This window comes from Delphinus delphis, chromosome 14 (assembly GCF_949987515.2).
Source record: "Delphinus delphis chromosome 14, mDelDel1.2, whole genome shotgun sequence".
NCBI classification, from domain to species: domain Eukaryota; kingdom Metazoa; phylum Chordata; class Mammalia; order Artiodactyla; family Delphinidae; genus Delphinus; species Delphinus delphis.
In genome coordinates, this window is record NC_082696.1 from 15102098 (window position 1) to 15128103 (window position 26006).

The window sequence follows — 26006 nt, forward strand, 5'->3', positions numbered from 1 at the left end:
TGTCGCTGGGCAAACAACTCAACTATTCTATTTCACTGGTTAAGATGTGCAAGCTGCCGCTCATCTTAACAGGAGTGCTGTGAAAATCAAGACTTCTCAGAGAGAGCCTCTTGGGGCTCCTGAGCTCAGCCGCTTCTTTCTTCGGGGGTCTGGCCCCTCCGTCCGTCTGTGACTTGGTCTTGAGGGCTGATGTGTGACAATGCAGCAGTTTCCTGATTCACCCTGGGGCCCCTATCTTGCGGCGCAGCGGTCTCTCCACTGGTAGGCAGCCCCCTGCTCTATTTTTTCCGCAGACAATCTCTCAGACCTCATACTACCCTATGTTCTCCTCCATGACCCCATGGAGCCTGACTCTGGTGCAAGAGGTAACAGTAAACCTACTTCCAATGCCCACTAGAGCGGGAGAGGGGGAAGGGTGCCTCTGCCCAGATGTGGGCGGAGCTCTGTACCTGCAGCTAGGTAACCCCTTCCCCAGGTCCACCTACATTGTCCTTTCTGATTCTTCCCCCACCAACAGCACCCCAGCCTTCACTGTCCGTGCTCCCACTTCATTTCGCCTTCCTGAGTACACCTTTTTTTTTTCTGTTTCTCTCCTCCCACAATCTCCTAAATTGAAGAGCCTACTCTTGCAAAACCTCCACGGTTTTCTCTTCACTAGCTGAAGAGTGATGGTGACATCATTTTGATTTTCTGAGTGATTTATAAACTACTCAGCCTGCCTTTCTTTCCCCAGTGGCTGTAGGAATCAAATTTGGTTAAGCAATTTAGGGGCTTTTCCCGCCAAGTGGAATTTATTTGGATTTGTACACAATTTGGCTGAATCCTTCTCAAGTTTTTTTCAGCTCTCTGTAAGTAGAATTCACTCATTGACTTTTAAATATGAAGGTTCTATAACAACGTAAGTAACCTCAAAAACTATTTTATGAAACAGACTGCACAACTACGGGGATGATATTACAAAGAACATTCCTTGGAATTTATGTATTAATGAACACAGAAGATAACTAAGACGTTTAGTCTATTTGAGGTGTGAAAACATAGCTTGGAGGGTTTCACCAGCCTGGTGGGTATAATCGAAACTTAGTGTTGGGCTGTGGCCCAAGGAAACAGAGGTCAATTCTGAAAAGCAACTGGTTATCAAGTGAAAAATGAGTCAGTTCCGGGTGGTGTTATCTCCTACATCCTGTGTATTCCATGCTGGCAGACAGCATCACCTGGTTAAGCGCTGGACTTATGGGCGTCCTGTAGGAAGGGGACTGGGCCAATTCACAGGAGGAGGGGTGGCCATGGGGGATTCACTGCGAGGCTGGAAAATGCATTTGCCTGGCTCAGATAGCTTATCTAGCAAACTGTTCCAAAATCACATGCTGAGACTGTCCTGCAGTTTGTATTTCCAAATTTATACAGAGGGAATATGTAGCTTACACTTCACACTTCATTAAATACCACGCTGAAGAAAATATCCATCTGGACCCTCCCAGAGTGTCCTGTCAGAGAGCAGATGCCACCACGTTCTGAAGAAGGCAGAGCTCCGGTCCCACGTCTAATGGCGTTTGGTTTGGTTGGTCATTTACCCACAGCGTAGAAACCTACAAGGCCCTGAAGACCAAGCTGACGTGTGTGTTGGGCATTTCTAACACTGAAAAGCGTATTCCAAATATGACATTACCGTATTCTGTCAAATCTAAGATACCATTATTTTAAGAAAAAACACTGCCACTGAATACAGGGTACATCATTGACAATAAGGTGCATCCTGATTTCAGAAACTAAAAAAAATCTACATCTTAGAACTGACAGAATATGGTCAACATGTTCATTATCATTTAATTTTGGAGGAATTAAATGACAGAAAAAAATGGTGCAGCAGGACTTCCCTGGCGGTCCAGTGGTTAAGACTTCGTGCTCCCAATGCCAGGGGCATGGTTCGACCCCTGGTCAGGGAAATAAGGTCCCGCATGCCGCACAGCGTGGCCCAAAAAAAAAAAAAAAAAAAAAGAAAGAAAAAATAGTGCAGCAATTTGGTTAGAGAAAATTATCCACCATCAAAGCCATAACACCACAAGTTGTGCCCCTAACCAATGGGTAACTTTGGGTATCTAAGGCACTTTGGTGAGCCGATGTCAGTATAAACAAATCACCTGAATACCTTGGTACGGGGGACAGAGGCTGAAGTTTCAAGCAGTGAAGTCTCCACCTCCTGTACTGCTGCTCACGGAACCACCTCCTTCTGCTACTAACCATGTTCTTCAATAGGGATAGGAAGGAAAGCATGTTAGAAAAGTAAAAGCTGACAGGTTACACATCTAAACTATGAAAATATCGAATATCGTTCAGGGATATTGTCATGAAAAGGAGTATAAGTTGCACAGTAATCCAAGTGAACACCAGGACTCATTTTATTCACACGTAGTTAAATGTGCAGATTTTTCTTAAAAAAGAAAATGTGAGATACAAGTACTATTAAAGTTTGTATTCACTAAAGGCATCAAGTACATGGATTACAATTATAGCATCACCTCAGAGAAGAAAAATGAGGGAAATATGAGAATGCATGACAGGCTAGCTGGGATGCCCAGCTTCACCAAAAATCTGCACCATTGCAAGCATAATCCTTCTACAGTTGATATAATAGAACAAGCAAACCGAATTATCAGTCATACATATATATATATACACATATATATATACATACATGCACACACACACATATATATAGAAATAATATTTGCCTTTAGTTGCAATGTAACACAGATGCCTTACAGAAATGCACTACGTCCCATTTTGAAGTAAAATTTTTAATTGGGTATTGCATGTATTAAGAAAGAAATGAACTAAAACCTGCTTCTGTTCAATTAGAGGCTCAGGTTTCTCTACTGCTACTTAATGCCTCTGCTGGCCGGCACCCTCACTGCAGGCTTCGGCACCAGCCTAGCGCACAGGAGTGGGGAGCCGGAGACCTTGGGCTTTAGGTCACACAGATAGCGGTGGTTCAAAAAGATGTCCACAAACTCTTTAACACTCCTGTCTTCAAGAGATGAGCCCAATTCCCTTTCCCTGGGTTGTGAACTACATTGGTGGCTCAGTTCTAGCAAAGAAGAAAAGAGGAGGTGGTGGCACGTGACTCTGGAGACTGGGTCACAAAACCTACTGCAGTTTCCTCCTTGCTCTCTCCTTTGATCCCTCATTCTGGGGGAAGTCAGCTGCCACATCGTGAGCAGCCCCATGGAAAAATCCAGGGGATGAGGAACAAAGGCATCCTGCCCATAGCCAAAGAGGATTTAAATACCACATGCCAACAGCCATGTGAGGGCGCCATCTTGACTCCTCTGGCCCCAGTCAAGCCCTTCAGATGACTACAGCCCCGCCATCTTGATTTCAACCACATGAGAGACTCCAAGCCAGAACCATCCAGCTACGCGGCTCCAAATATGTGACCCACAGAAACTGAGATAATAAATGTTTGTTGTTTTAAATGGCTAAATCTGGGGGGTAATTTATTACACATCAATAGATAACTAATAGAGGACCCTGATGTGGGTCCCTGCCCCATACTTGTCATGTGACCAAAGGCAAGTAACTTAAATTTTCCAAGTCTCCATCTTCTCATCTATCAAATGGGAATAACACTATCTTACAGGATTGTTGTGAGAATTAAATGACATCATGTTTGTAAAGTGTTTGACACTGTGTCTGCTAAACAGAAAACACTTCCAAATGTTAGCAACTATTCACTGAAGCTCCAAACTCAAAAATTCTCAAATAGCTGTGTCAGACAAACCTGAATCCGCAGAGCGGCAGCAAGGAGACTCACGTCTTCTGCGATGGGACCAGTACCATGGACACCGGGAGAACTGCATCCAAGCTTCCCTGGGGAAAAAAAAAAGACTTTCAGCATATTGTTCCTTGTAAAATGCCAGGACGATGAATGATGTTCTCGTTTCCAACCAAGCAAGTTAGCATGTCATGGCACAGCTACAGAAACGTTACCAGGCAGGTCCTGGCACAGCCTTGGGGCTCTCAATTGGGCCACATATTTGGAGTTTGAGTGCTTTAAACTCTTGCCTCTACCGCTTACTTGCAATTGTGACTCTGGGCCTGTTAATTAATGTTGTTCAACCTTGTAGAGTTTTGTGAGAATTCAATGTGATATGGTAATGTAAAGTGCTTGTCATATCGTATGCATGTTTAAACAATAAATTAAAAAATCAAAGCAATTTCATGTATGAATACAAAGTATTGAGTTGGCCAAAGAGTTCGTTTGGGTTTTTCCATAACATCTTACGGAAAAACCCGAACAAACTTTTTGGGCAACCCTATATAAAAAGGAGGACTAAAACACCTATAGGACAAGCTAGTTAAAGTGTTCTGTGAACGATCAGGCTTTCTTGGATAATTTTTTTAAATCCCTGTCATAAAAGTGACAGAGCCAATTTTTCATCTAAACTGAGAAATTATATTTTAGGGCATTAACTTTGAGGATTACCTGGATTTCAAAACACAGAGGCATTTTATAAGAATTCTACTGGGGTTGGCACTTAGGAAGTTTATGAAAAGTAAACATACATGTAAAATGCTTTAGTCTACATCCTCTCTTAGAGAAGAGAAACATTGCTAATAGTAACTTTTTTGAAGTAAGAAACTATTTCCTTCTTTTTCCACCACTCTACTCTTTATCTATTTATTTAATTTTTTTACCATCTTTATTGGAGTATAATGATTTACAATAGTGTGTTAATTTCTGCTGTATAACACAGTGAATCAGCTATACATATACATATATCCCCATATCCCCTCCCTCTTGCATCTCCCTCTGACCCTCCCTATCCCACCACTCTAGGTGGACACAAAGCACCGAGCTGATCTCCCTGTGCTATGCGGCTGCTTCCTACTAGCTATCTATTTTACATTTGGTAGTGTATATATTGGACCACGCCACTTTTTTTAAAAAAAAAAAATTATTTATTTATTTTTGGCTGAGTTGAGTCTTCATTGCTGCACGTGGGCTTTCTCTAGTTGTGGCGAGCGGGGGCTACCCTTCCTCGTGGTGCGAGGGCTTCTCGTTACGGTGGCTTCTCTTGTTGCGGAGCACGGGCTCTAGGCACGAGGGCTTCAGTAGTTGTGGCACATGGGCTCAGTAGTTGTGGCTCACAGGCTCTAGAGCGCAGGCTCAGTAGTTGTGGCAGACGGGCTTAGGTGCTCCACGGCATGTGGCATCTCCCTGGACCAGGTGTCGAACCCGTGTCCCCTGCATTGGCAGGTGGATTCTTAACCACTGTGCCACTAGGGAAGTCCATGACCACTCTACTTTTAAATTATCCATTTTCCTGGAAGTTCTTTGCAAGAAAGAGCATGAAACAAAAGTTAAGTGTTTTGTAATGTTCTATTGTCAAATGTATTAAGGGTGTTGGAAAATCATATCCCTCAGGTGTTGTTTAAAGATTAGCAACACTTCAGTTTTATAAATCATATTTAGGCAAAAGCCAAGAGTCTAGAGAATGAGAGAGATTTGTTTTCTTTTGTTTGAACCACTAGAGATCTGACCTAAAGCTCTTATCCAGCCACTAAAGAAAAGAAATATGCTTCCCTCTTTCTTACCTCTTTCTTTAAATGATGGAGAAATAAGAAAAAGCTACATTCTAGGATGTGATCTCAACTTACAAATGCATGTTACAGGAATAAATCACAAATACCTCTGTGAATGAAGACTATTTCACCTACAGAATTACACAGTGAATAATTTCTCCAGTACTCTTAGCCACTGTCTTGCATAAAACAGAACATGGCTAAAACAAATGAAGACTTTAAAACACAACACAAAAGACACATACACTCATATTTCAAACTTTAGGAGAATCTTGTAGGGACCAATATTTCTCTTTTTGAAGAAGAGTTATCAGAATTCCAGCAATGCTTTTAGTATGTTATTTTCTTTTCCTTCTACTATATTCCATCCAATAAAATTGAGTGTAATTTTTTCATAGGAAAAAATCTAAGATGGTTATCTCAAGATGACTGGGTCAGAAGTTACTTTCTTCTTTTCTATTGTATACTTCAAAAATGTTCTATCATAACCACTGTATCATTTTTGTAGTAGGAATCAATGCAATCTTAAAATGGATTGTAAGTTCTGAATCTGGAGAAATTGAAGCAATTAAGATGGTAACTCAGTGAATCAGGAATACATTCTTAATAAATTTCTTGGCTAAGGAGAATTGAAAAAGGAAATCATTACATCACCCCCTTGCCTATGCAGAGGCAGGGCCCCACCCGGAGGGGTGTCCACACTCAGTCTGTGAGTCCAGCAGGGCTCCCATCCCAAACCAAATGGGTCTTTTCACTTCCCACTAACCACTCCCCATTAACTCACAGTTCCTTCCTCCAGGGACAAGTCAGTGAATCACTTTAAAAGATGGCCTTTCACTTATAATTTTTCTTATAATAACCAAACTTGCCACAATCGGAAAATTTAAGGCTAAAGTGTTATAAGACTTTCCCTGGAAATCAGAACAATCCTTTTCTGAAAGGAGCTGTTTTGAGGCCACCCTGGGGATTTTAGCAACTTTGATTAGCACGAGTCCTGGGATGCAGCCCAGGGCTCCCTGCTGACTTATGTGTGCTTAAAATGATGCTGTGAACTACTCTGACCCATAAAGTTGCTGTTTTGATACTGTTCTCTGGGCCCAAGTATTAAGACCAGTTTCTCCTTTGTCCCATTTGGTACATCAGAAAGTGAGTTTGAATATTAGAGTGCACAGTGGTTTTGCTTAGGATGATTTCTGACCTTTCGCAAGCACAGCATTACAAAATCACAGCCCACTTCCTTCATTTGAAATAATTGTTTTAAAAATAAAATTATTCTTATAGCTAGAAAACTGAACACTGCTATGTCCCTGTTTTCAATCTAAACATGAGACTCATGCCATAGAAGAGTGAACAGATCCAACAAGTTAGGTATAATTGTTTTCCGAGCACTGCTTCTGGGATATCAGCCATCAAGCAAATCTCTCTGGGGATTAGGTATTCAATAAAATGGCTCTATAGAATTACCTCATCATAAATCACCATATTCTATCTATTTTTACGGGGGGGGGGTGGGAAGGGGAACCCTGCACCATTAAGATGACCATGAAAATTTCATTATAAAGCCCTGCCTTCACCCAATCATAAGTGTATTAAAAATTCTTTTTCTCTGAAGTTTAAATAAAAGCAACTTTCCTTTTAATAATGTTTGAAAAAGATCTTCATTTGTCTAAAGTGGAAAGTTATATATAAAAGAGAGGGAAAATGCCTTTCTCCAATTTACTCATAGATTAAATTTTCATGCTAATTAAAGTTGCTAAAATTAAAAGTGTTGGACTTCCCTGGTGGTGCAGTGGTTGAAAATCCACCTGCCAATGCAGGGGGCATGGGTTCGAGCCCTGGTCCGGGACGATCCCACATGCCGTGGAGCAACTAAGCCCATGTGCCACAACTACTGAGCCCACATGCTGCAACTACTGAAGCCCGTGCGCCTAGAGCCTGTGCTCCACAACAAGAGAAGCCACCACAATGAGAAGCCCGTGCACCTCAATGAAGAGTAGCCCCTGCTCACCGCAACTAGGGAAAGCCCACGCTCAGCAATGAAGACCCAACGCAGCGAAAACAAAACAAAACAAAAAAACTTTTGACAACTGAGAAATGTAACGCTATCATAAACAGTACCGACTGGAAAACGTTCGTCCATTTAATCAGAGTAGGATTTTTCATCTTTGCCTTTGTGCCGTCAGCCCTGTTTTTAAGTGGGATACAAGTTCAAGGAAATGTCTCTATATCTGCAACTAACTTAAAAGTGCAATCAGGGCTTCCCTGGTGGCGCAGTGGTTGAGAGTCTGCCTGCCGATGCAGGGGACATGGGTTCGTGCCCCAGTCCGGGAAAATCCCACATGCCGCGGAGCGGCTGGGCCCGTGAGCCATGGCCGCTGAGCCTGCGCGTCCGGAGCCTGTGCTCCGCAACAGGAGAGGCCACAACAGTGAGAGGCCCGCGTACCGCAAAAAAAAAAAAGTGCAATCAATTAGAGTACAATTCTGAGTCCATGTTTATTCACTCAGTATTTACTGATCCCTTCCTAAACGTCCGGCACCGTTCTGGGCACTGGGCATTCAAAAATCAATAAAACCACTACTACTGGACCAGATAAATTGAAAATAAACTAACTGCAATCAGTCTACATACAGAATTGTTAAAACATAATGCTTGCTCTTATTTTTTTCCCTCAAGAGAATTGTTACATCTAAATCTAATGTTTTTAAAATGCCTTTAAAAAATAAAAGTCCTAAAAAGAAACTTATTAGAAATGAGGCACCGTTTCACCAATAAAACATATGGCTCATGGGGATTCCCAAAGAACACTGAAGCAGACTCTCCTATCTCCAGCCAGGATTGTACCAAAATTGTCCTAAACACATAAACTCTAATAAAAAACAGCAAGTAAACATTGTAGCAAGGAAACATTCATTAAAAAAAATAATAGAGTCATAACTGACTATCCTAGTCCAACTAGGATTCTGAGCAAATCTATAGTGCATTTCCACTATTAATGGGTTAGGCATTGTTTTTTTCAGGGAAAAAAAAAAGAAGTTATACCCAGAAATTACATATATTTCAAAGAAGTAATTTAGTACCTGCCTTCTATTTGCTAAAAAGAGCCATTAATCCTACATTCGTATTATATTGTACCTCAAACTGCTTTATTCATGTGTGCGCTCATCTGTGAACTGAGTACATGAGCATTTGGGGAAATTCTTGAGCATCTTCCTTTCAAAGCACCCCAAACAACCCCCTAGCCCTTCAGCTCCAAGGGTTTTTAATCTGATTGGTCGATTCTGGGAGGAGCTACATTTCCCAGAAAGGAAGGTGCATTATTTCTGTTTTTGAAGAAACAGTTAAATGAATTTCAGTAGAGCTTTTAGCATATTACTTTCTTTTCTTTCCACTGTATTTCAATAAAATTAAGTTTAGTGCTTTTTTAATGGAAAAATGTAAAATGGTTATCTCAAGGTGACTGGATCAGAAGTTACATTTATTTTCTCCTTGATACTATTCTCTACTTCACTCTGTGTTCCGGGGCTGCCTGAGTTTCAAGGTCTAGAACTCCAGTGTGGTACCGGTAGAGACCTCTGCTCCTTTTGGTCCAAGTTCTGACCAGCTTTGAGGGAAAAAACGCCATCCTCCTGGACAGTTCAGTACAGCCTCCCCTACCACATGTTGAAATTTGGAGGCCATGGGTAACAAAGAGGGTTCTCTGTCTCCCTCTGCAATTGTCTCTTGCATACACATGTCACTCAGGGTCTTGAGGGGGTGGGCTGGGTGTGCTAAAGCTCTCTTAGCCTGAGTGTCTTTCTGTGAATGAGAAAAGGGTGTCCCTACTGGCGCCTGGGCTGAGTGCCCTGGGGCTGGCACAGTTCAGCTACCCTGAGGGTGACCTGATGCGGTCCAGGATGTTCCTGGGTCCGTTGGCAAATACCATCAAATACCAGCACCCATCCTAAGACCTCTTCGGTTTCTAAGGGTGACTTTCACAGTGTTTTGAAGTGACTTTGTGGCTCCAAGGGAGTGCGTGAGGGGGTCACTGCAAAGGGAAATTACAAACACAGGGGAGCTAGTCTCCACTCCCATCCCTCTGGTAGCTGTGTTTTCATCTGCTTTTACGTGTTGAGGTTCACCCAAGACTGCTTTAGGAGAAAGGATTCAGCTGATTTTTTGGATTTTTTTTGCGGTACGCGGGCCTCTCACTGTTGTGGCCTCTCCTGTTGCGGAGCAAACGCTCCGGACGCGTAGGCTCAGCGGCCATGGCTCACGGGTCCAGCCGCTCCGCGGCATGTGGGATCTTCCCGGACCGGGGCACGAACCCGCGTCCCCTGCATCGGCAGGCGGACTCTCAACCACTGCGCCACCGGGGAAGCCCTCAGCTGTTTTTTGAAAGACTGTGAAAACCACTGTTTCTAGTTTACCTCACACCTGTAAAAATGTCCTACTTTAGGCCACAACCGACTCGACTGCTTGATGCCAGAGGCCAGCAGGGGACATGCTGATGAAGGGGGAAGAACAGAAGAGGAGGAGAGGCCCTTACTGCAGCTGGCACCTTGGCTGCTCTTTGCCCGGCAATGTGGTTCCAGCATCAAGCAACCCAAAAGGCAGGCACGTTACCTGTGTAGGTATGTTGACAGCAACCATCATTTCGGGAACAGACTCTTCTGAAGAAGATTAACTTTCCTCATAGCAATCTCACCTATTTTGATCAGCGGCCTAGCACCAATTTGAAGACATTTACCTGACAGAAAGTCATGGGAACAGTTGAGAACAGTAGTTCCTGGCTGAATCCAAGAAAGGGGAATCTCTTCCGGCTTGGGTGAGCCCAAGATCACAATGTCAGCCTCATGAAGCTAGAAAGAAAAAGAAAAACACCACACACATTGTCAACTGTAGCATAAAGACGTGACGATCAACGCCAAATGCCTTCAATGTAACAGACAACAATCTTCAGAGTTCAGTTCCACACGGATGCACTGACAGAATCACTTTACTAATTTACTAATGTAGCTCATATTAGTACAAACCAAACGTGATCATCATATCCTAGAAAAAAAAAGCTTTAAAAATTTCTTCAGGGGGACTTCCCTGGCAGTCCAGTGGTTAGAACCCTGCTTCCACTGCAGGGGACTCGGGTTCGATCCCTGGGATGTGGCATGTGGGGAACTAAGATCCCACATGCCGCATGGCATGGCCACGAAAAGGAGAGAGACAGAGAAGGACAGGTCCATCATTGTGATCTGTACAGCAACAAAGAAAATAAAGTGTTTACTCTTATTAAAAAAAAAAAAATTTCTTCAGGGCAGTCACTTCAGCATATATACTACGTGTAGTCTTATCATTTACATGTTTTCAACACTAACTGCAATATCAAGAAAAAGGATGGGGCCAAGGAAACGGCACTGATGGGAGGAGGAGACTGCAAGCTGAAGCGGGTGGACAGCATCCTGACTCATGCAGCATCCTGCCGTAGGGGGGAGATAGTGCTGGTCGCAATGAAGCCACTTGAAGATCTGACCAGTGCAGGGAGCCTTCCGGCCTGTACAACTGCATAATCAAAATTAGACCCATATGGAACTTGTACTAGATCCATGGACAGATTTTCAAGAGCTCAAGCAAGAATCGCATTTTCCTTGAGGTCCTGGTTAGTCTCTTGTCAAACTGTTTTTTTTTTTTTTTCCTTAAAGAAAAAGGAAACAATGCAACCACTACTACAAAAGACATTCACATGTCTGCCCTGTTTGTATTTTGGTAACACGGCACAGGAGGAACATGTCTGGAAGGATGGTTATGAAGCAGGGTGAGAGGTTGGTTCTGGCCTCAACAGAAGAATGACCACCTGTCCCAGTACCAACTAAACAACCAGACTTCCAAGTGGATCCATATGTGGAGGGAGAGAGCTGAAGAAGGAATCTTAGACCCATGGGGAAAATACCAACAGCTGCACGTGTCAGCTCACAAATACGTGAGGTTGGTTTCATCATACCCATTTAATGGACAAGTAAACTGAGGCTCAGGGAGTGTAAGTACCTCTATGGTATGTCCTGTCTCCCTAGCAAACACAGCCTTGGAATACTCAATACTCTATGAGGCAGAAAGAGAGGGAAGCTGACAGCCCTCCACTCTGTAGTGCTGATGGCCCCTCCCCCATTGCTTTTTCCACAGACTTCAATGCCCTGCAACTGACTGCAGACTCTTCAGAATCAAACAGACAGGAACGGAAGACAAAACACAAAAACACCCCCAGTGCCACTACCCTCACCCAACCACCCAACAGCCCAGGAAGTGAACGGGCTCCAATGGTCCTCATCCGCTCTCAGCTTGGACATGCTGATCGCTGAAGATCATGGGGAAGGACCAGGCCAGCTCCTCAGCCCAAGTCTGTAACACTGTTTGGGCAAGAGGCTGCATCAGCTAAAGTCTCAGGAATCTTGGGAACAAAAAAGCCAAGATCTAGAGCAGCTCCGAGCTCCCATGATAGGAGAAGCATGGTGAAAATTTAAATGCACAGGTTAACATCCCAGAAACACCGGATCAGCTGGATCATGCAAATAGGGGAGAGCAATTCAGTGAGTACCGCTAATGAGGCCCGAAGGTGCTCACTGCTTTTCAGCACCGCCCTAAGGCACAGGAAGAGGAATATGTTAAAATGGTATCTCTGTGAGTCTGTATTAATCACATGCAAAAAGAGATCCCTACTAGAAAAACCACTTTTTTAATGCCCAAGTCACAGTACTGTGAACCCGAATTAAGAGGTTTACAGCCAATATTCCCAGCAATCTAGTGCGTTAACGCCCCATGGGTTCTGTACAGATAGAGCTGAAAGGCAGCCAGACTTGCAGGTGATGGTACATTTAGGGGAAAAATGTGTTCTTATGGAAAGAGGATTTTAAACATCTGATAAGAAAATATGTGTGTTCCTTTACCACTGCAGACACTCAACCACAGTAAGACTTGAAACACAGATGCTTAGCGTGTGGCAAGTGATCAGCGAATAAGAAACGCCATTTCGCTGCACTTTCCACGCTCGACGGCGGCAAAAACAGAACATGTTAAAACATCTACAAAAAGGAAGTTAATATGTACAAGACTGCAATGTTCATTTTGGAAAAAGCCAAGGATCACAGGTTTAATTGAGTCCCCTAAGAGCACTTAGTTTCCTCCATGTGGTGTCTTCCGTACAACCTGTTCTTTTCATTACCGATAAATCTTGGAAATCTCATTCCGACCCCTTAACTGTGTACCTAGACTCGGCTCGAAAACGGGCCGTGCTAACAAGCAACTGGGGGGGGCAGCTGATCCCGCAAAGGCCAAAATCTCCTCCCCCAGACGTGATCGCATCGGAGATGCTAATCTTTCTGGAAAGGAAAAGTGCTAGATGCTTAAATCAATAAATAACCCACGAAGGCCCAGGCGAGGTTTTTAATGAGCTACGATTCAAGAAGAATTATCATCTCACTGGCTGTTTCTACTTTCTTCCTCCCTAATGGGAAGGACCCTGGCCAAAGCCTGGCTTGAAACTTTACTCATAACAAAATATTGCCTTCTCTGCTGAGACTTGAGTGGAAGCAGCTTTCAGCGAACCGCCCACTCCCCAGGCAGAAGACCAAATGTTAAAACAATCGCGAGACACAGATATGCAGGCATTTAGCGTGGAGCACGTGGGAATGCGGAGGGTTTAGATACCATGAAAACTACTTTTCTGAAGTCACTGCTTTTTCAGGGAGTGTGGATGGGGGACAGGTCTCAGAATACGGACGGGGAGATGGAGGACAGATAGGACTTGCAGAGTTATAAGGAACCTCACAACTTTGTACTTAGCAAATGAAATGCATTTTAAAATGGAAACTCCAGAAAGGACAGCCCCACCTTCCTAGTTAGAAGACAGGACTTATGCTATCAACGGTTTTGAAAGGGCATATATGAATCTCAGGCATGAGGTCTGTATGCCTACAAAAGGTAGGACAGGTGAAAAAAAAGGTTTGGAGCTATGTCCTGAAGCATCGTGATGGAATTACCTGAGACCTATCAAACCTGCTTCTACATCCTTCAAAAGTTATCAACACAATTCAGAAAATAAAGTTCAAAATGAAGAACAATACTTAAAAAAAAAAAAAAGCTACTTTTCTCCAGCAAACACATGCTTCTCACATTACAGCGACTGAAGAGAATAAAAGAGATCCAGGATTCTTTAGTGAATATACTCTTCACCTGCCATCTCTCAGGCGCCACCTGGGGCAGACACTGAGGTTGCTGAGGATAGGAATATAAAATTCCCTGCCTACAAGATCTGGGAGCTGGGGATCTTCAAGATGGAGGCGCAGGGCAAACCACTGGAATACGGAAAAGAAACAAACGTTCGATTTCTACTTCTTTTGCCCACACAGTTGGTAAAATACTTAAAAACGTTGCTAGTGTTTAACACCCGGCAGTCCCTGTGCAACAGGGACATCCGGCAGCTGTCACACACAGTTAAGTACAGGGAGGGGCCCCGAGGGAGGGAGGGAGGGTGGGAGGTGACCCGGCCCTCATTCTTTCACTTTCAATGAACTGGGACACTTTGTGGTTAGTGCAAGCCGGGTGAGCGGCTTTACAGATCACATCATGTTCCGCAGAAGACTTTTCACGGTGCTCTGCAAGGACAGGGTGTGTCTGTGAAATCTCATGTGGCGTGGAGGCCCCGTGGCCATCTCATGGCAAAGACCTAAAAAGAGTGAAGTGTTCTTCTTTTTTATGAAATGTCACTTTCTTTCAATAAATGCCAAATTCCGGGATTTGCTGGCCTTTTCTTGGTAACAGATAAGTAGCTGTCAGACCGGGCCACTCTGGCTGCCCTCACACCATCAGCTGTGCTTTAGGAAGATTCCTCTCGATGCTGGAGGGGCTGAGAGGGAAAGCATTCTACTGCAGCAGGCAGAGGACAGGGCTGGTAGGAAGCTGGATGCCTGGAACTGAGGAAGGTCAGTAGGATGGGGGTGCAGGCTGGGATCTGCCAGCATTATAGACATAGTTAAAACTAGAAGCTTGGACAAGATCCCCGAGGGAAACAGGTAGAATGGGGAGAAAAAGGTGTTTAAGGCATCTCTTGGGAGCACTCATCGTAAATGACAAAAGACGGGAAGAAATGATATGACTCTGGTGAGACTCCAGACACAGGAAGGACTGGATGCCTTCAAGCCGGCACCGGTTCCAGTGATGCCCAGTGGCTAAGCAAGCTAAAAGGAAAGAAACTCCGTTTTGGGCAATTAGGAACTCATCAGTGACTTTATTATAGAAATGGGCATTGGCAACCATGCCTGGGTAAACTCTTGCCCTTTGAGTCCAGTGTATTCCCTGACGATGGAGATTTTATTGAGGCAGAGCTTTTCATAAGCAGAGTCCCTGTTTATCCATAAATTATTCAAACTTAGAATGTCTAACTTTTTATTCGAATTAACTGAATATCTACCGAAGGATTCTTGCTTCGTACCCATGGATAAATATACAGACTTTCCTGCAATATTAAGCATACTATCAAAGGAGAACATCAAAATAACTGTGTAAACACTCTAAAGTAAGGATGTCAAACCATGTTCATTCAGATGTTGTAATACTTTGGCAAGATAAGAGAATGAGTCTCAGCAAAAGGTACCTCCCCCACTTCAGCAAGTGATCTCATCCCAGAGAATTTTTTTCCTTTCTGGAATTGCCTATGTTTCTTTTCTCCACTCTCATCTGTGATCAGCAGGACATTATTGGCTTTTAAAATTAAGACCTATTTCATAAATCAGAATGACTACAAGCCACATGGATAACTTGGGAGTATGATCACAGCACTTAGCTCCCCAACTTTTCCCCCAAAGGTTAATAAATGACCTTCCTTTTTCTAAAACGTTCATGTCTTACTTCATCATTCAACATATTTACCGCTCAACGTATGAGAAGAGTGTATCAAAGATAGCCAGTTGTGTCCCAAATGATATAGAAAAGACAGTTAATCCCTCTTCAAGTTTACTTGATTCTCACATAAATTATGATGGATGATAAAAGGAAAATGCAACCTCAAATCCACTAATGGATATACTTTGATTCATCAAGCATAATTCCCTTGGGCTTCCCTGGTGGCGCAGTGGTTGAGAGTCTGCCTGCTGATGCAGGGGACACGGGTTCGTGCCCCGGTCCGGGAAGATCCCACATGCCGCGGAGCGGCTAGGCCCGTGAGCCATGGCCGCTGAGCCTGCGCGTCCGGAGCCTGTGGTCCGCAACGGGAGAGGCTACAACAGTGAGAGGCCCGCGTACCGCAAAAAAAAAAAAAAAAAAAAAAAAAAGAATTATTCCCTTTCTCGCATCCTAGGAAGAAATAAAACTAAAAAGTAGGGCTGAGACACACACAGAGAGCGTGAGCTCACACCTGTGTGTGTCTGTGCGTGTGTGTATGTGTGATGAGAGATAATCTAATATGACAAAGACTCAGAACCACGTAGCACAAAAATGTGGAAAAGACCAACTTATGGTCCCCAGATCCACGAGAAGCAAGCCCCACTTCACAGAGGCAGGACAGCCTTATGATTTACGGTTATGCCGTGTTGAAGTTAAGGTGAATTGATGAGACTGTGGGAAATTCAGCGTTGCGTCGCATTTCCCGCCATACTTGTGCTTTCCAATTCTGAACCCTGGGCTGCACATAGGATTTCTGCATCCCACTTCCCCTGAGTAACTCTCTGGCCTTAGTTGCCTCCTTGGAGAAGTGAAGAAGCTGCACTTGACAGAGAGGAACTGAGGTGCAGAGGGAAGACCGTGGCAGGTGGGCTTTATAAGACCCGATTCATATCCAGGCTCTGCTCCTTTTCACTGACAACCAGGGTCAAGGCACCATACATAACACCTTGCTTTCAGGATATAACGCTAGTATATGAAAACACTTTGAAAACGAAATCTGTACACAAATGTAAGGTGCTTTATCATTATAGATTATGTTAAGACCTACCAACTAGAGTATTCTAATTCTACATCCTTAGGAAGCATTTACACTGGAGAAGAAGGGGTAAAAGATAGAGCCAGGCTCTGCCGATGGTGCGGACAGGCAAGCAGGGATGATCTGTAGGTGGACGGGAGGTGATGTCACTGGCCTGATCTCTGCAGGACACAGCCTGGAGCCCTTCCTTTGTGCAGTACCTGCCTTGAACCATCTGAGACTTCACACGCCCCCTTTGGATCTCACGCCAAGTTTCAACAGATTCTCTCAGATCCCTTTCTCAATGCTGCTAAATATAAATGGCCTGATTTGGGGGCTTTTTAAAAAGTTCTATTCACCTCCTTCTCTGGTGTTAATAAGCAAGACAATGATCAGGCAGAAGCAAGAGTGAGAGGAATGGGAGCTGACATCCAAAGGCATTTTCAGTCCATGAATGTTGAAATATCTGTCAAAGAAACTCAGGGAGCTACATTATCCAGGTCACTTAATCACACATTACTCAGCAGCCTTGGTATTTGCTTGGCACAAGATCTGTGCTGCCCCAGGGTCGGTGGTATCTTCTCCAACCAGCCACTACAGGGGGGTGGGGTGGGGGGAGGGACTCACATCAATGAGGCTGTACTGCATGTCCACACACCTGACCAGGGTGCCCCCCACCCTGCCCTCTCAAGAGGGTGGACACATCCATTCTGAAGAGTGCCCCTGGAGGGGTGGTGAGAAGCCCAGGGCTCAGGGAGCAACTGGCTTCCTTATCTTAGGAAGATATCTGTGGGACTATTAACTGTGGGAATGAAGCAGTGGTGAACTCAACCCAAGTCTAATGTCTTGGGCCTTGGTCCCGCTAATGTTGCCCATCCGAGCTGTCAGATACTTTTGGGTTTTCAAGATTAGACTTTAAAGGTACTTTTAAAGATTGGGTTTTGTGATTATCTGGAATAAGAGCTGACGTGGGCTAGTGGCTAAAAATACTGGCTGTACTGCCACCTCTATGATTTTCAAATTATATACATTTGCACAGTCTCTTTACTTCTCTGAGCCTCAGTTTCCTCATCTATGATATGGGAAGAGTGAGAGTCCTGCCTAATAAGATGGCTGCAGAATCAACGAGATAACACAAGTGAAGGACAGTCCTGGTTCACAGTAACCACTAACCCAATGATTGTTAGCCGTCCTTACTGCTGTTACCATATGTTACTGGTTTAAGGGTAGCCTCTCTGGTGAAAAAGAATTATCGTGCTCATCAGAAACCTTGGAGGACAGAAGGCAGTGGGATGACATATTTAAAGTGCCTGAAGAAAACAAGATCTGTCAACTGAGAATTCTATATCCAGCAAAACTGTACTTCAAAAAAAAAAAAGGGGGAGAAATGAATACATTTGCATATTAAACAAAGTGGAGGGAGTTCGTTACCATTAGACCTGCTCTACAAGAAGTGAAAAGACACTAGTCAGTAACTCCAAGCTGTGTGAAGAAATGAAGATCTCCAGAAAAGCCAGTATTCTTGTATTTTTGGTTTGAAACTACACTTATAATTTCCTACCCGATTTAAAAGACAAATGCATTAAAAATTATAAATATAAAAAAGAAAAAAAAACTTGTGTAACTTGCCAATCCAGTCCAGTTTAAAAGCTAGGGTTGGGCTTCCCTGGTGGCACAGTGGTTGAGAGTCTGCCTGCCGATGCAGGGGACACGGGTTCGTGCTCCGGTCCGGGAAGATCCCACATGCCGTGGAGCGGCTGGGCCCGTGAACCATGGCCACTGAGCCTGTGCGTCTGGAGCCTGTGCTCCACAACGGGAGAGGCCACAACGGTGAGAGGCCCGCATACCCCCCCCCCCAAAAAAAGCTAGGGTTTTCCAGGAATTCCCTGGTGGTCCAGTGGTTAGGACTTGGCGCTTTCACTGCCGTCGGCCTGGGGTTCGATCCCCGGTCAGGGAACTAAGATCCTGTAAGCCACGTGGCTCGGCCAAAAAACAAAAGCTAGGGTTTTCCCCACAATCTCTGGAAAATAGATTACTTTTTCAAAATCTCATATGTATAATACACATATATTTAGAATTTTCCAATTCCCTTTTTAAGGCCTTTTGTATGCTACGTACCGAATTTAAAGTGGAAATGACTTTGTGATAATTTAGCTTGGCTCAAGAAAACAGCCTACTTTGATCCTTCAAGTGTGAAAGACCTGTATTTTTCCTTCTTCTGTTAGTGCTAGTTTTGACGATCTCCGTGCTCAGGAGAAACAAGATCCTCTGAGACAAACAAAATACAACGCTTCTCTTATTCTGGGGTTATTTCTTATACACGCAGCTGGGATCGACCTGATCCGTTGCAGCTGGAGGCCATTTCGCCATCATCTTCCAGCTGCGCCCGACCACAGATTCCGAAGAGGCTTTCCAGCCAGCGGAGCAAGTGAGGGCGTGTGAGCACAGCCCCGGGGCGCCTGCCAGCCTCTCCTCCCAGGAGAGGGGTACCACTCCGCCTCATAAATACTAAATGCAGAACATTTGCTTTTGGTATCAGAGTGAACTCCTTGGGGTGAGGAAGAGGACATCTCCATATCTAGGCCCATTTTCACAGGGCGGATGGCTGTCCCCTCCTACATGAGGGTGTCATTCCACTCCAGGGGCCTGGGGAGCTGAGTGAGGGGCCTTCGTTTGGGTGGAGGAAGGAGGGCGATTCCTTATCTGGACCCAAAAACATCACACCCAGTGCTTTGGGGTACCAACAGCTGATGCTCCACAGTGTGTAGCTGATTTGGGTCAGTGCCCAGACATTCTTCCCCTCTCCCATGTAAATACAGAACGCGTCTCAAAGCAGAATGCATCTTTGTTTTGATGCTGCAAAACAAAGCAGGAAACTTATTCTTAATTTTCAATCATACGCTCAGAGGGGCATAAACTATCAAGCTACCAAATACAGAAGTCAACTCTCTTTCCTGTACTTCTCTAAAAAGGCAAATCTCAATTCTCATGTTCAGACTCCATGAGATTTCATGCGTAATCAGTATCCAAAGACTATCTTTAGATCTAGGCAGGCTGTTAGAGAAGGGATCCATTTCTATGTAACTAACTCAATGTAACTACTCCTCAAAATCGTAGGAAGGACTACTATTCCTGGAAGGAGTGACTGGTAAACCAGGAATCCCCAGGAGACATGATCTGAAGTGGAGCAGCTTGAGTAACACAGGCATCAGGGAAGGAAGAGGTCCACAGCCCTGGAGGTGAGGACCAGAGGGAGAGCCCAGGCTGGCCAAAGCTGGGCACCCACTCTCTCAGGGACACTGTCTCTTAGTTTTCCTCCAATAAGGAACCCTGGGTCCTGATTTTTTATTACCTCCTTACAGTGTGATTACCCACTGGCCTTTCCATTTCCACACTGAGGATCAACTGCACATCCGTATGGTGAAACTTGCCAGTGTCCTTCCTGACTCACCATCAGTAACAGCCAAGCTATTACCAGGGATCCTGTGCTAAGCAAACTTACGTGATCACTGAATTCTCACAGCAGCCCCATGAGGCAGGGAGTATTATGATCCCCATTCACCACATAAGGAGACAGGCTCAGAGACGTTAAACAACAGATAAGGCTTGAATCCAGAGCTGTCTCCACCAACGCCTATGTTTTATTGCTTCCCGAAAACACAAATGTTGTCTCTGACTCCAGACCTTCAAAGACAGTTCCTACTGGTTGCAGCAGGCTGCGACTGCTTCAAGGTCATCCCAAACTTGAAAGGCTACGGGTAGTTCAGGAGGTGGTGGACAGGACTCCAGTGTTACAGTCCCCTCCTGATCCCCAAACCCTCACCCCCCTGGTTTTGGAAATCCCCCACCAGATGGCCAACAGGGGGTCTTGTCCCATGTCAGGTACAAACAAGCAGGTAAGAAATGCTTTTCAAAGATAACGTCCTGTGACCTAATAGCTATAATCCTTTGCTTGCTCTTTGCTCTCCCTGATACTTAGCATTGTTGATAATGAGAAGATAAATGGGCCATAATCTTAAAATGCACTGTTCAGATGCACTTATAATGCACTATCATCTTAAAATGCATTGTCGATGGAATCAGAAAACAAAAATCCGAATCTGTTGTTAAATTTATACTTTCAAGGATTCTCACAGTGGAGGCTTTCCGAGGGTGGACACAGCCTGTCCCGTTCAGGTGTCCTGGACACTAACTTGGGCCTGGCTGTTCTTTGCACCACATTAATTGCAGTCACTGTGGTCTGCGGAGGGCGCACTGACCCTCTGAAACCAGGCCCCGCAATGGCCTGTGTTTTAGAAAGAAAATGTAGGAATACTGAAACGTCAAATGTCAGGCAGAAGCATGGAGGCCTATCAGCGGGGAGGTAAGTGACTAGTGAAGTTGGCTCCTAGCACCAAAAAATGGAAAGATTCAGCCTTTATCCTGTGGTGTGAGGGGAGCCTGTTGTATGTAAGTAAGCCAGGTAGAGAGGGCCAAACACCAGAGACCAACTGAACTTTAAAGACAAGTACAGGGAGCCCGGAATTTTTCCCTATTTTTGGCTATAAAGTTGAAGCAATAAAAAGAGTGGAAGTTGACAGCCTATAAGATTCACAGCGGTGCCACTCTAAGTGCCACAGACTTAGGAAAACAAAATGTGCGTGCAACGTCAGCTATTGAAAAGAGCCTTCTTAGACATGCGGGAACCAGAATGCTATTCAATTTCTAGATTCTCTAGAGAATAAAGCCTTGTAATCATCATTCTCAAAGTCAGGGTGAGCTTTATCCGAAAGAGTCAAGGTGATTTATTTCCATAATAAAAAAAGCACTTTGAAAGATGTCTTTGTTGTTCAAAAATACAGATACAACTAGCAAAAGTATCTGTGACAGCTGTGAAAACACTGAATTGCCAATGAAGGCATTTTTCTCTTTTTCGTCACAGCTGTTCAGTTCAGGGCAAGTTTACTGTCCTCTTCTACTAAGCTTCCCAACCTAAAATCCTGGCCTCTATGAAGTATGAAACATTGTCCTTGAATTTTCTTGAATAGGCTGCCACCACGTGGTGACCACTGAAAAAGCACATAGGTTTGAGTTTAATTGCAAGACCATGTTGCTGGGCTATTTTAAAACAAGAAGCAATTATGTACATCAGATCCACCTGCCACTGAAAAATTACAAATCTCAGTCGAGAGGCCCGTCTCCCCTGGACAGGACTACAACTTGTTGGTTTCCATCCTCACGCTGCGAAGTGAAGACCATGTATTTTAGATTTTAGTTAATTTATTGTACTTAATGCGCTTTTAATTTAACTTCACTTTGCTTGAAATCTGTGAAATTCATTGTCAGTTTTTGAAATTAAAAACTTTATTAACTATTTCAGACATGGAAATGTAAAAGAATAACATAACACACCTGGACATCCCGCCCATTGGCTAGTTGAAGGAAAGGCATGACCAACACAAGTGAAGGTCCCCTAGTCTCCTCTTACCTACCTGCACATCTTTGTCCTGTCATGGTTTTCCTGATCTGGTTCACAGTTTCTACTCCTTTCTTTATACTTTTACTTTATATGTATGGAGCCCTAAAAATATATACGTGGTACTGATTTAAAACCCTATATAAATGGTGTTAGATGAAATACAGCCTTCTGCAACGTGATTTTTTCCAATGAATGCTGTTTTTAAAAATTCTTTCTTGTTGATATTTACAGCTTTAGTTTTCCTCAAAACTGTCTTGTTTTTGTCCTTGTGCTTCCATGTAAATGGAATCAGCTTGTCAACGTCTACACAATAATATTATGTCAGGGTTCTTTTTTTTTTTCTTGCGGTATGAGGGCCTCTCACTGCTGTGGCCTCCCGTTGCAAAGCACAGGCCCCGGACGCGCAGGCTCAGCGGCCACAGCTCACGGGCCCAGCCACTCCGTGGCATGTGGGATCCTCCCAGACCGGAGCACGAACGCGCGTCCCCTGCATCGGCAGGCGGACTCTCGACCACTGCGCCACCAGGGAAGCCCTACGTCAGGATTCTGATTCTAATTTATAGACTGATTTGGGGAGAATTAGTACCTTTAAGACAAGTCTTATTGCGCTTCCCTGGTGGCACAGTGGTTATGAATCCACCTGCCGATGCAGGGGATATGGGTTCAAGCCCTGGTCCGGGAAGTTCCCACATGCCACGGAGCAATGAAGCCCATGCGCCACAACTACTGAGCCTGTGCTCTAGAGCCCGTGAGCCACAACTACGGAAGCCCGCGTGCCTAGAGCCCATGCTCCGCAACAAGAGAAGCCACCGCAATGAGAAGCCCGCGCACCGCAACGAAGAGTAGTCCTCGCTCTCCGCAACTAGAGGAAGCACGCACGCAGCAAGGAAGACCCAGTGCAGCCAAAAATAAATAAATAAAATAAATTAATTAATTAATTAAAGAGGAAAAAAAAGATGAGCCTTCTTATCCGTGAATATGGTATCTCTGCTTTTAATTGGGTCTTCTTAATGACATTCATCAAAATTATATAATTTCTTTCAAAAGGTCAGAAATAACTTTTGTTAAATATATTCCTAGATATCTTATATTCTCATTGTTATCATAAACTGTATTTCTTTAAAAATTAATTTTCTAACTGTGGGGAGTAGTGTTTAGAAATGCAATTGATTTTTGCATGTTGATCTTATATCCAAGAACCCAGATGAACTCTTACTAATTCTGATATTTTAATAGGTTCTTTTGGACTTCTTATGTAATCATATTACCCAGGATTGATGACAGTTTGGTGTCTTCCTTTCCGATCATTATGAATTTTCTTCCTTTCTTTCTTCATATTACTGCATTGTCTAGGAATTCCCACACAATGCTGGTTAGGAGTACTAATAACAGGCGCCCTTGTCTTTCCTAATTTAAGAAAATGTTTCTAATGTCACTGTTAAATGAGATTTTTCACTCTAAGTTTTTATAGATGTTTTATCTTGTTAAGGAATTTCCTTAAATTCCTAGTCTAATGTTTTTCTCAGGAAAAAATCATAATGAATATTAGATTTTATCTAGTGACTTTTCTGCATCTACTATGGTGACAGTATAGTTTTTAATCTGATAATGTGGTAAATTACATTAATACATTTTAACAGATTTTAATGTCAGACCCCCCTGCAATCCTATGATAGTCCCAATGGGATAGTGGATTTGGTTTTCTATTTTGCTAACGATTATTTCATCTATGTTATAGGTGAAATTGGCCTGTAATTATCCCTTAGCATCTTGTCATTGTCTGCACTGGGCACTCATACAATGAGTTAGGAAATGTTCTTTTTCTATTCTCCAGAGAAAATGTTCTTTCCTGTGGTAACTCATTTATAAAACGACCTAGTGCCTTTTTTTGTTTGCTTGTTTGCTGGGTAGACTGATTCAATGTCTTCAATTATATATAAGACTACTCAATTTTACTTGAATCCGTTTTGTAGGTCACAGTTTCTAGGAAAGTTTTCATTCCATACAATTTTTCAAATTTATCAACATAAAGTTGTTCATATTCTCCTTTTTAAAAAATAATTTTTGCTTCTGTGGTTATGTCCCCTTGTTTGTTCCTAACATTGCTGGTGTTCTCTCTTTTTGTCTTAATTACTTTGGCTAGTGGTGTGTCTATTTTACTAGATTTTTCCAAGAACTATCTTTCGGCTTTGCTGATAACCTCTCATATTACATATTTGTTTTCTATTTCAGTAATCTCTGCTCTTTTGTTTTCATCCTTTGAGATTTTCTGCTGTTCTTTCTCTAACTTTTTACGTTAAACGATCAGCCTATGCATTTCAGTCCTCCTTTTCTAATATAGGCACTGAAGGATATGTTTCCAACATGAAAGATGCTTACCTTGCTTTGAAGCTGAGGTGTTTTCCACTGGGAGCTCATTGTCATGGACCCTTTTCTCTGGAACAGGCATTGCAGGGTGGCTTCCAAAGACCCATGGGCTCCTATTACCAAGATCTTCTTTCCATCTAAGTTGACACCTACCCACCAAATGGAAATTCAGTATTATAATCAAAACTTCAAAGTCTTCCTCCCATACAGCTTTAATGTAAGGAAAAATAGCTTTTATTTTAATTTAATTTAATTTTTGGACAGGAAAGCAGCATTTATTGGTGGGCGTGATTAAGGAGGGGACAGCGCCAATGCTCTCATGAGTGAAGGGCTTGCCATTTGTCCAAGGGGCCACGATTAGGGATGTATTTGATCCCACAGCTATCTGGGATGAGCCACTTTTCTACCACCATGTTTTCATATTCATCCACATTAAACTTAGTAAATCCCCACTTCTTGGAGATGCGAATCTTCTGGTGGCCAGGGAACTTGAACTCGGCCTGTGCAGGGCCTCAATCACATATTCCTTGTTCGGCAGCTTGGCGCGGATGGGCATTACGATTTGGCCAATGTGGACCCAGGCCACTGTGCCCCGGGGCTTTCCAAAGGCACCGCACATACCTGTCTGGAGCCCAGACTGGGGACAGCATGGCAGACATGAACGTCCACTGGAAAGGGCTGTCTCGAAGTCCCTGAGGGCAACCCATACAGGCAAGAGGCTGCACACACTACCAAGGAGGCTGCTGTTTGCAACCATTGCACACTGGGCTCCCACGGGGAAAAGAGCAGGGTTGGCTTAATAGGCTGCAAAAAAATCGCCTTTGAAAACTTGGCCCTCTGAGTACCAAACCTACAATGACTATAAGCCATAACTTATTCCTTCTTTGCAAACTTTATGGTAGAGTGACCTAGAATCATCATTCTAATTATCCATGTGATGGAAAAACACTGTCTATACGGATTATCTCAGAGACTTGAGCTTAATGGCTAATGTCCTAAAGGTATATCTTGAAAGTTAATCTTCTAATAGAACTTTGGTATATATTTTGGAATTTTTGCTCAATCATTTCATGTTTGGCTGTAGGGGAGGGGCATTGTCTCCTTTTCACTCAAGCTGGTGTACAGAAAAAATTAAATACTGATTACTGAAAGAGATACTGCTCACTGATAGATCCTAATCTAGGTTTCTATACCCGAAACTATATCTGACAGCTTCTTCATTTAAGTTTTAAATATAAAACTTATCTAGGTTTACATATTGACAGATATGAGCTGAAACTTGAAACATTTTTCATTGTGGTTATTTTGAAGGTTTCGTAAGAGAAACTGAGAAAACACAGGTTAATCATTCATCTTTACCAATTTCTCTTTAAAATTATAATACAGCTAATCTTTATTAGAGAAATTTGCCAGTCATTCATATCTCCTAAAAGATGAGAAAAATAAAGCTGACACTGAGTATCGCTTCTGTGTTTCAATAAGTATCTTCCAGAAGCAAATCCTTACTAAAAACTCACATAAATAACAAAAAATAGAAAATAGCAACATTTCTGAAGGAGCCTCATACCTGACTTTTCAAGAAGTTCAATTACAGCTCTGGCCACAGGTGAAACAAAACACTCATGGGCGTCCCCACGTACCAACTTCCCCAGGTTTACATCCGTTACTCTGAATCA

General features: G+C 43.4%; 1 protein-coding gene and 1 non-coding gene across 7 annotated transcripts in view; both read right to left on the minus strand.

Moving 5' to 3' along the window:
• Nucleotides 1–26006, minus strand: part of MTHFD1L (methylenetetrahydrofolate dehydrogenase (NADP+ dependent) 1 like) — a 195584-nt gene that overhangs the window by 157158 nt on the left and 12420 nt on the right. For all 6 annotated transcript variants that reach the window (XM_060029784.1, XM_060029788.1, XM_060029785.1 and 3 more), the window contains 5 exons: nt 25898–25998; nt 24343–24479; nt 10314–10425; nt 3782–3870; nt 2150–2247 (listed from right to left, as the gene is read on the minus strand). In XM_060029784.1, the coding sequence (XP_059885767.1) occupies nt 2150–2247; nt 3782–3870; nt 10314–10425; nt 24343–24479; nt 25898–25998 (537 nt within the window). The remainder of the gene's footprint in view (nt 1–2149; nt 2248–3781; nt 3871–10313; nt 10426–24342; nt 24480–25897; nt 25999–26006) is intronic.
• Nucleotides 25007–25140, minus strand: LOC132437467 (small nucleolar RNA SNORA70). The gene has a single exon (XR_009522050.1). It is a non-coding gene; the product is annotated as a small nucleolar RNA SNORA70 (small nucleolar RNA).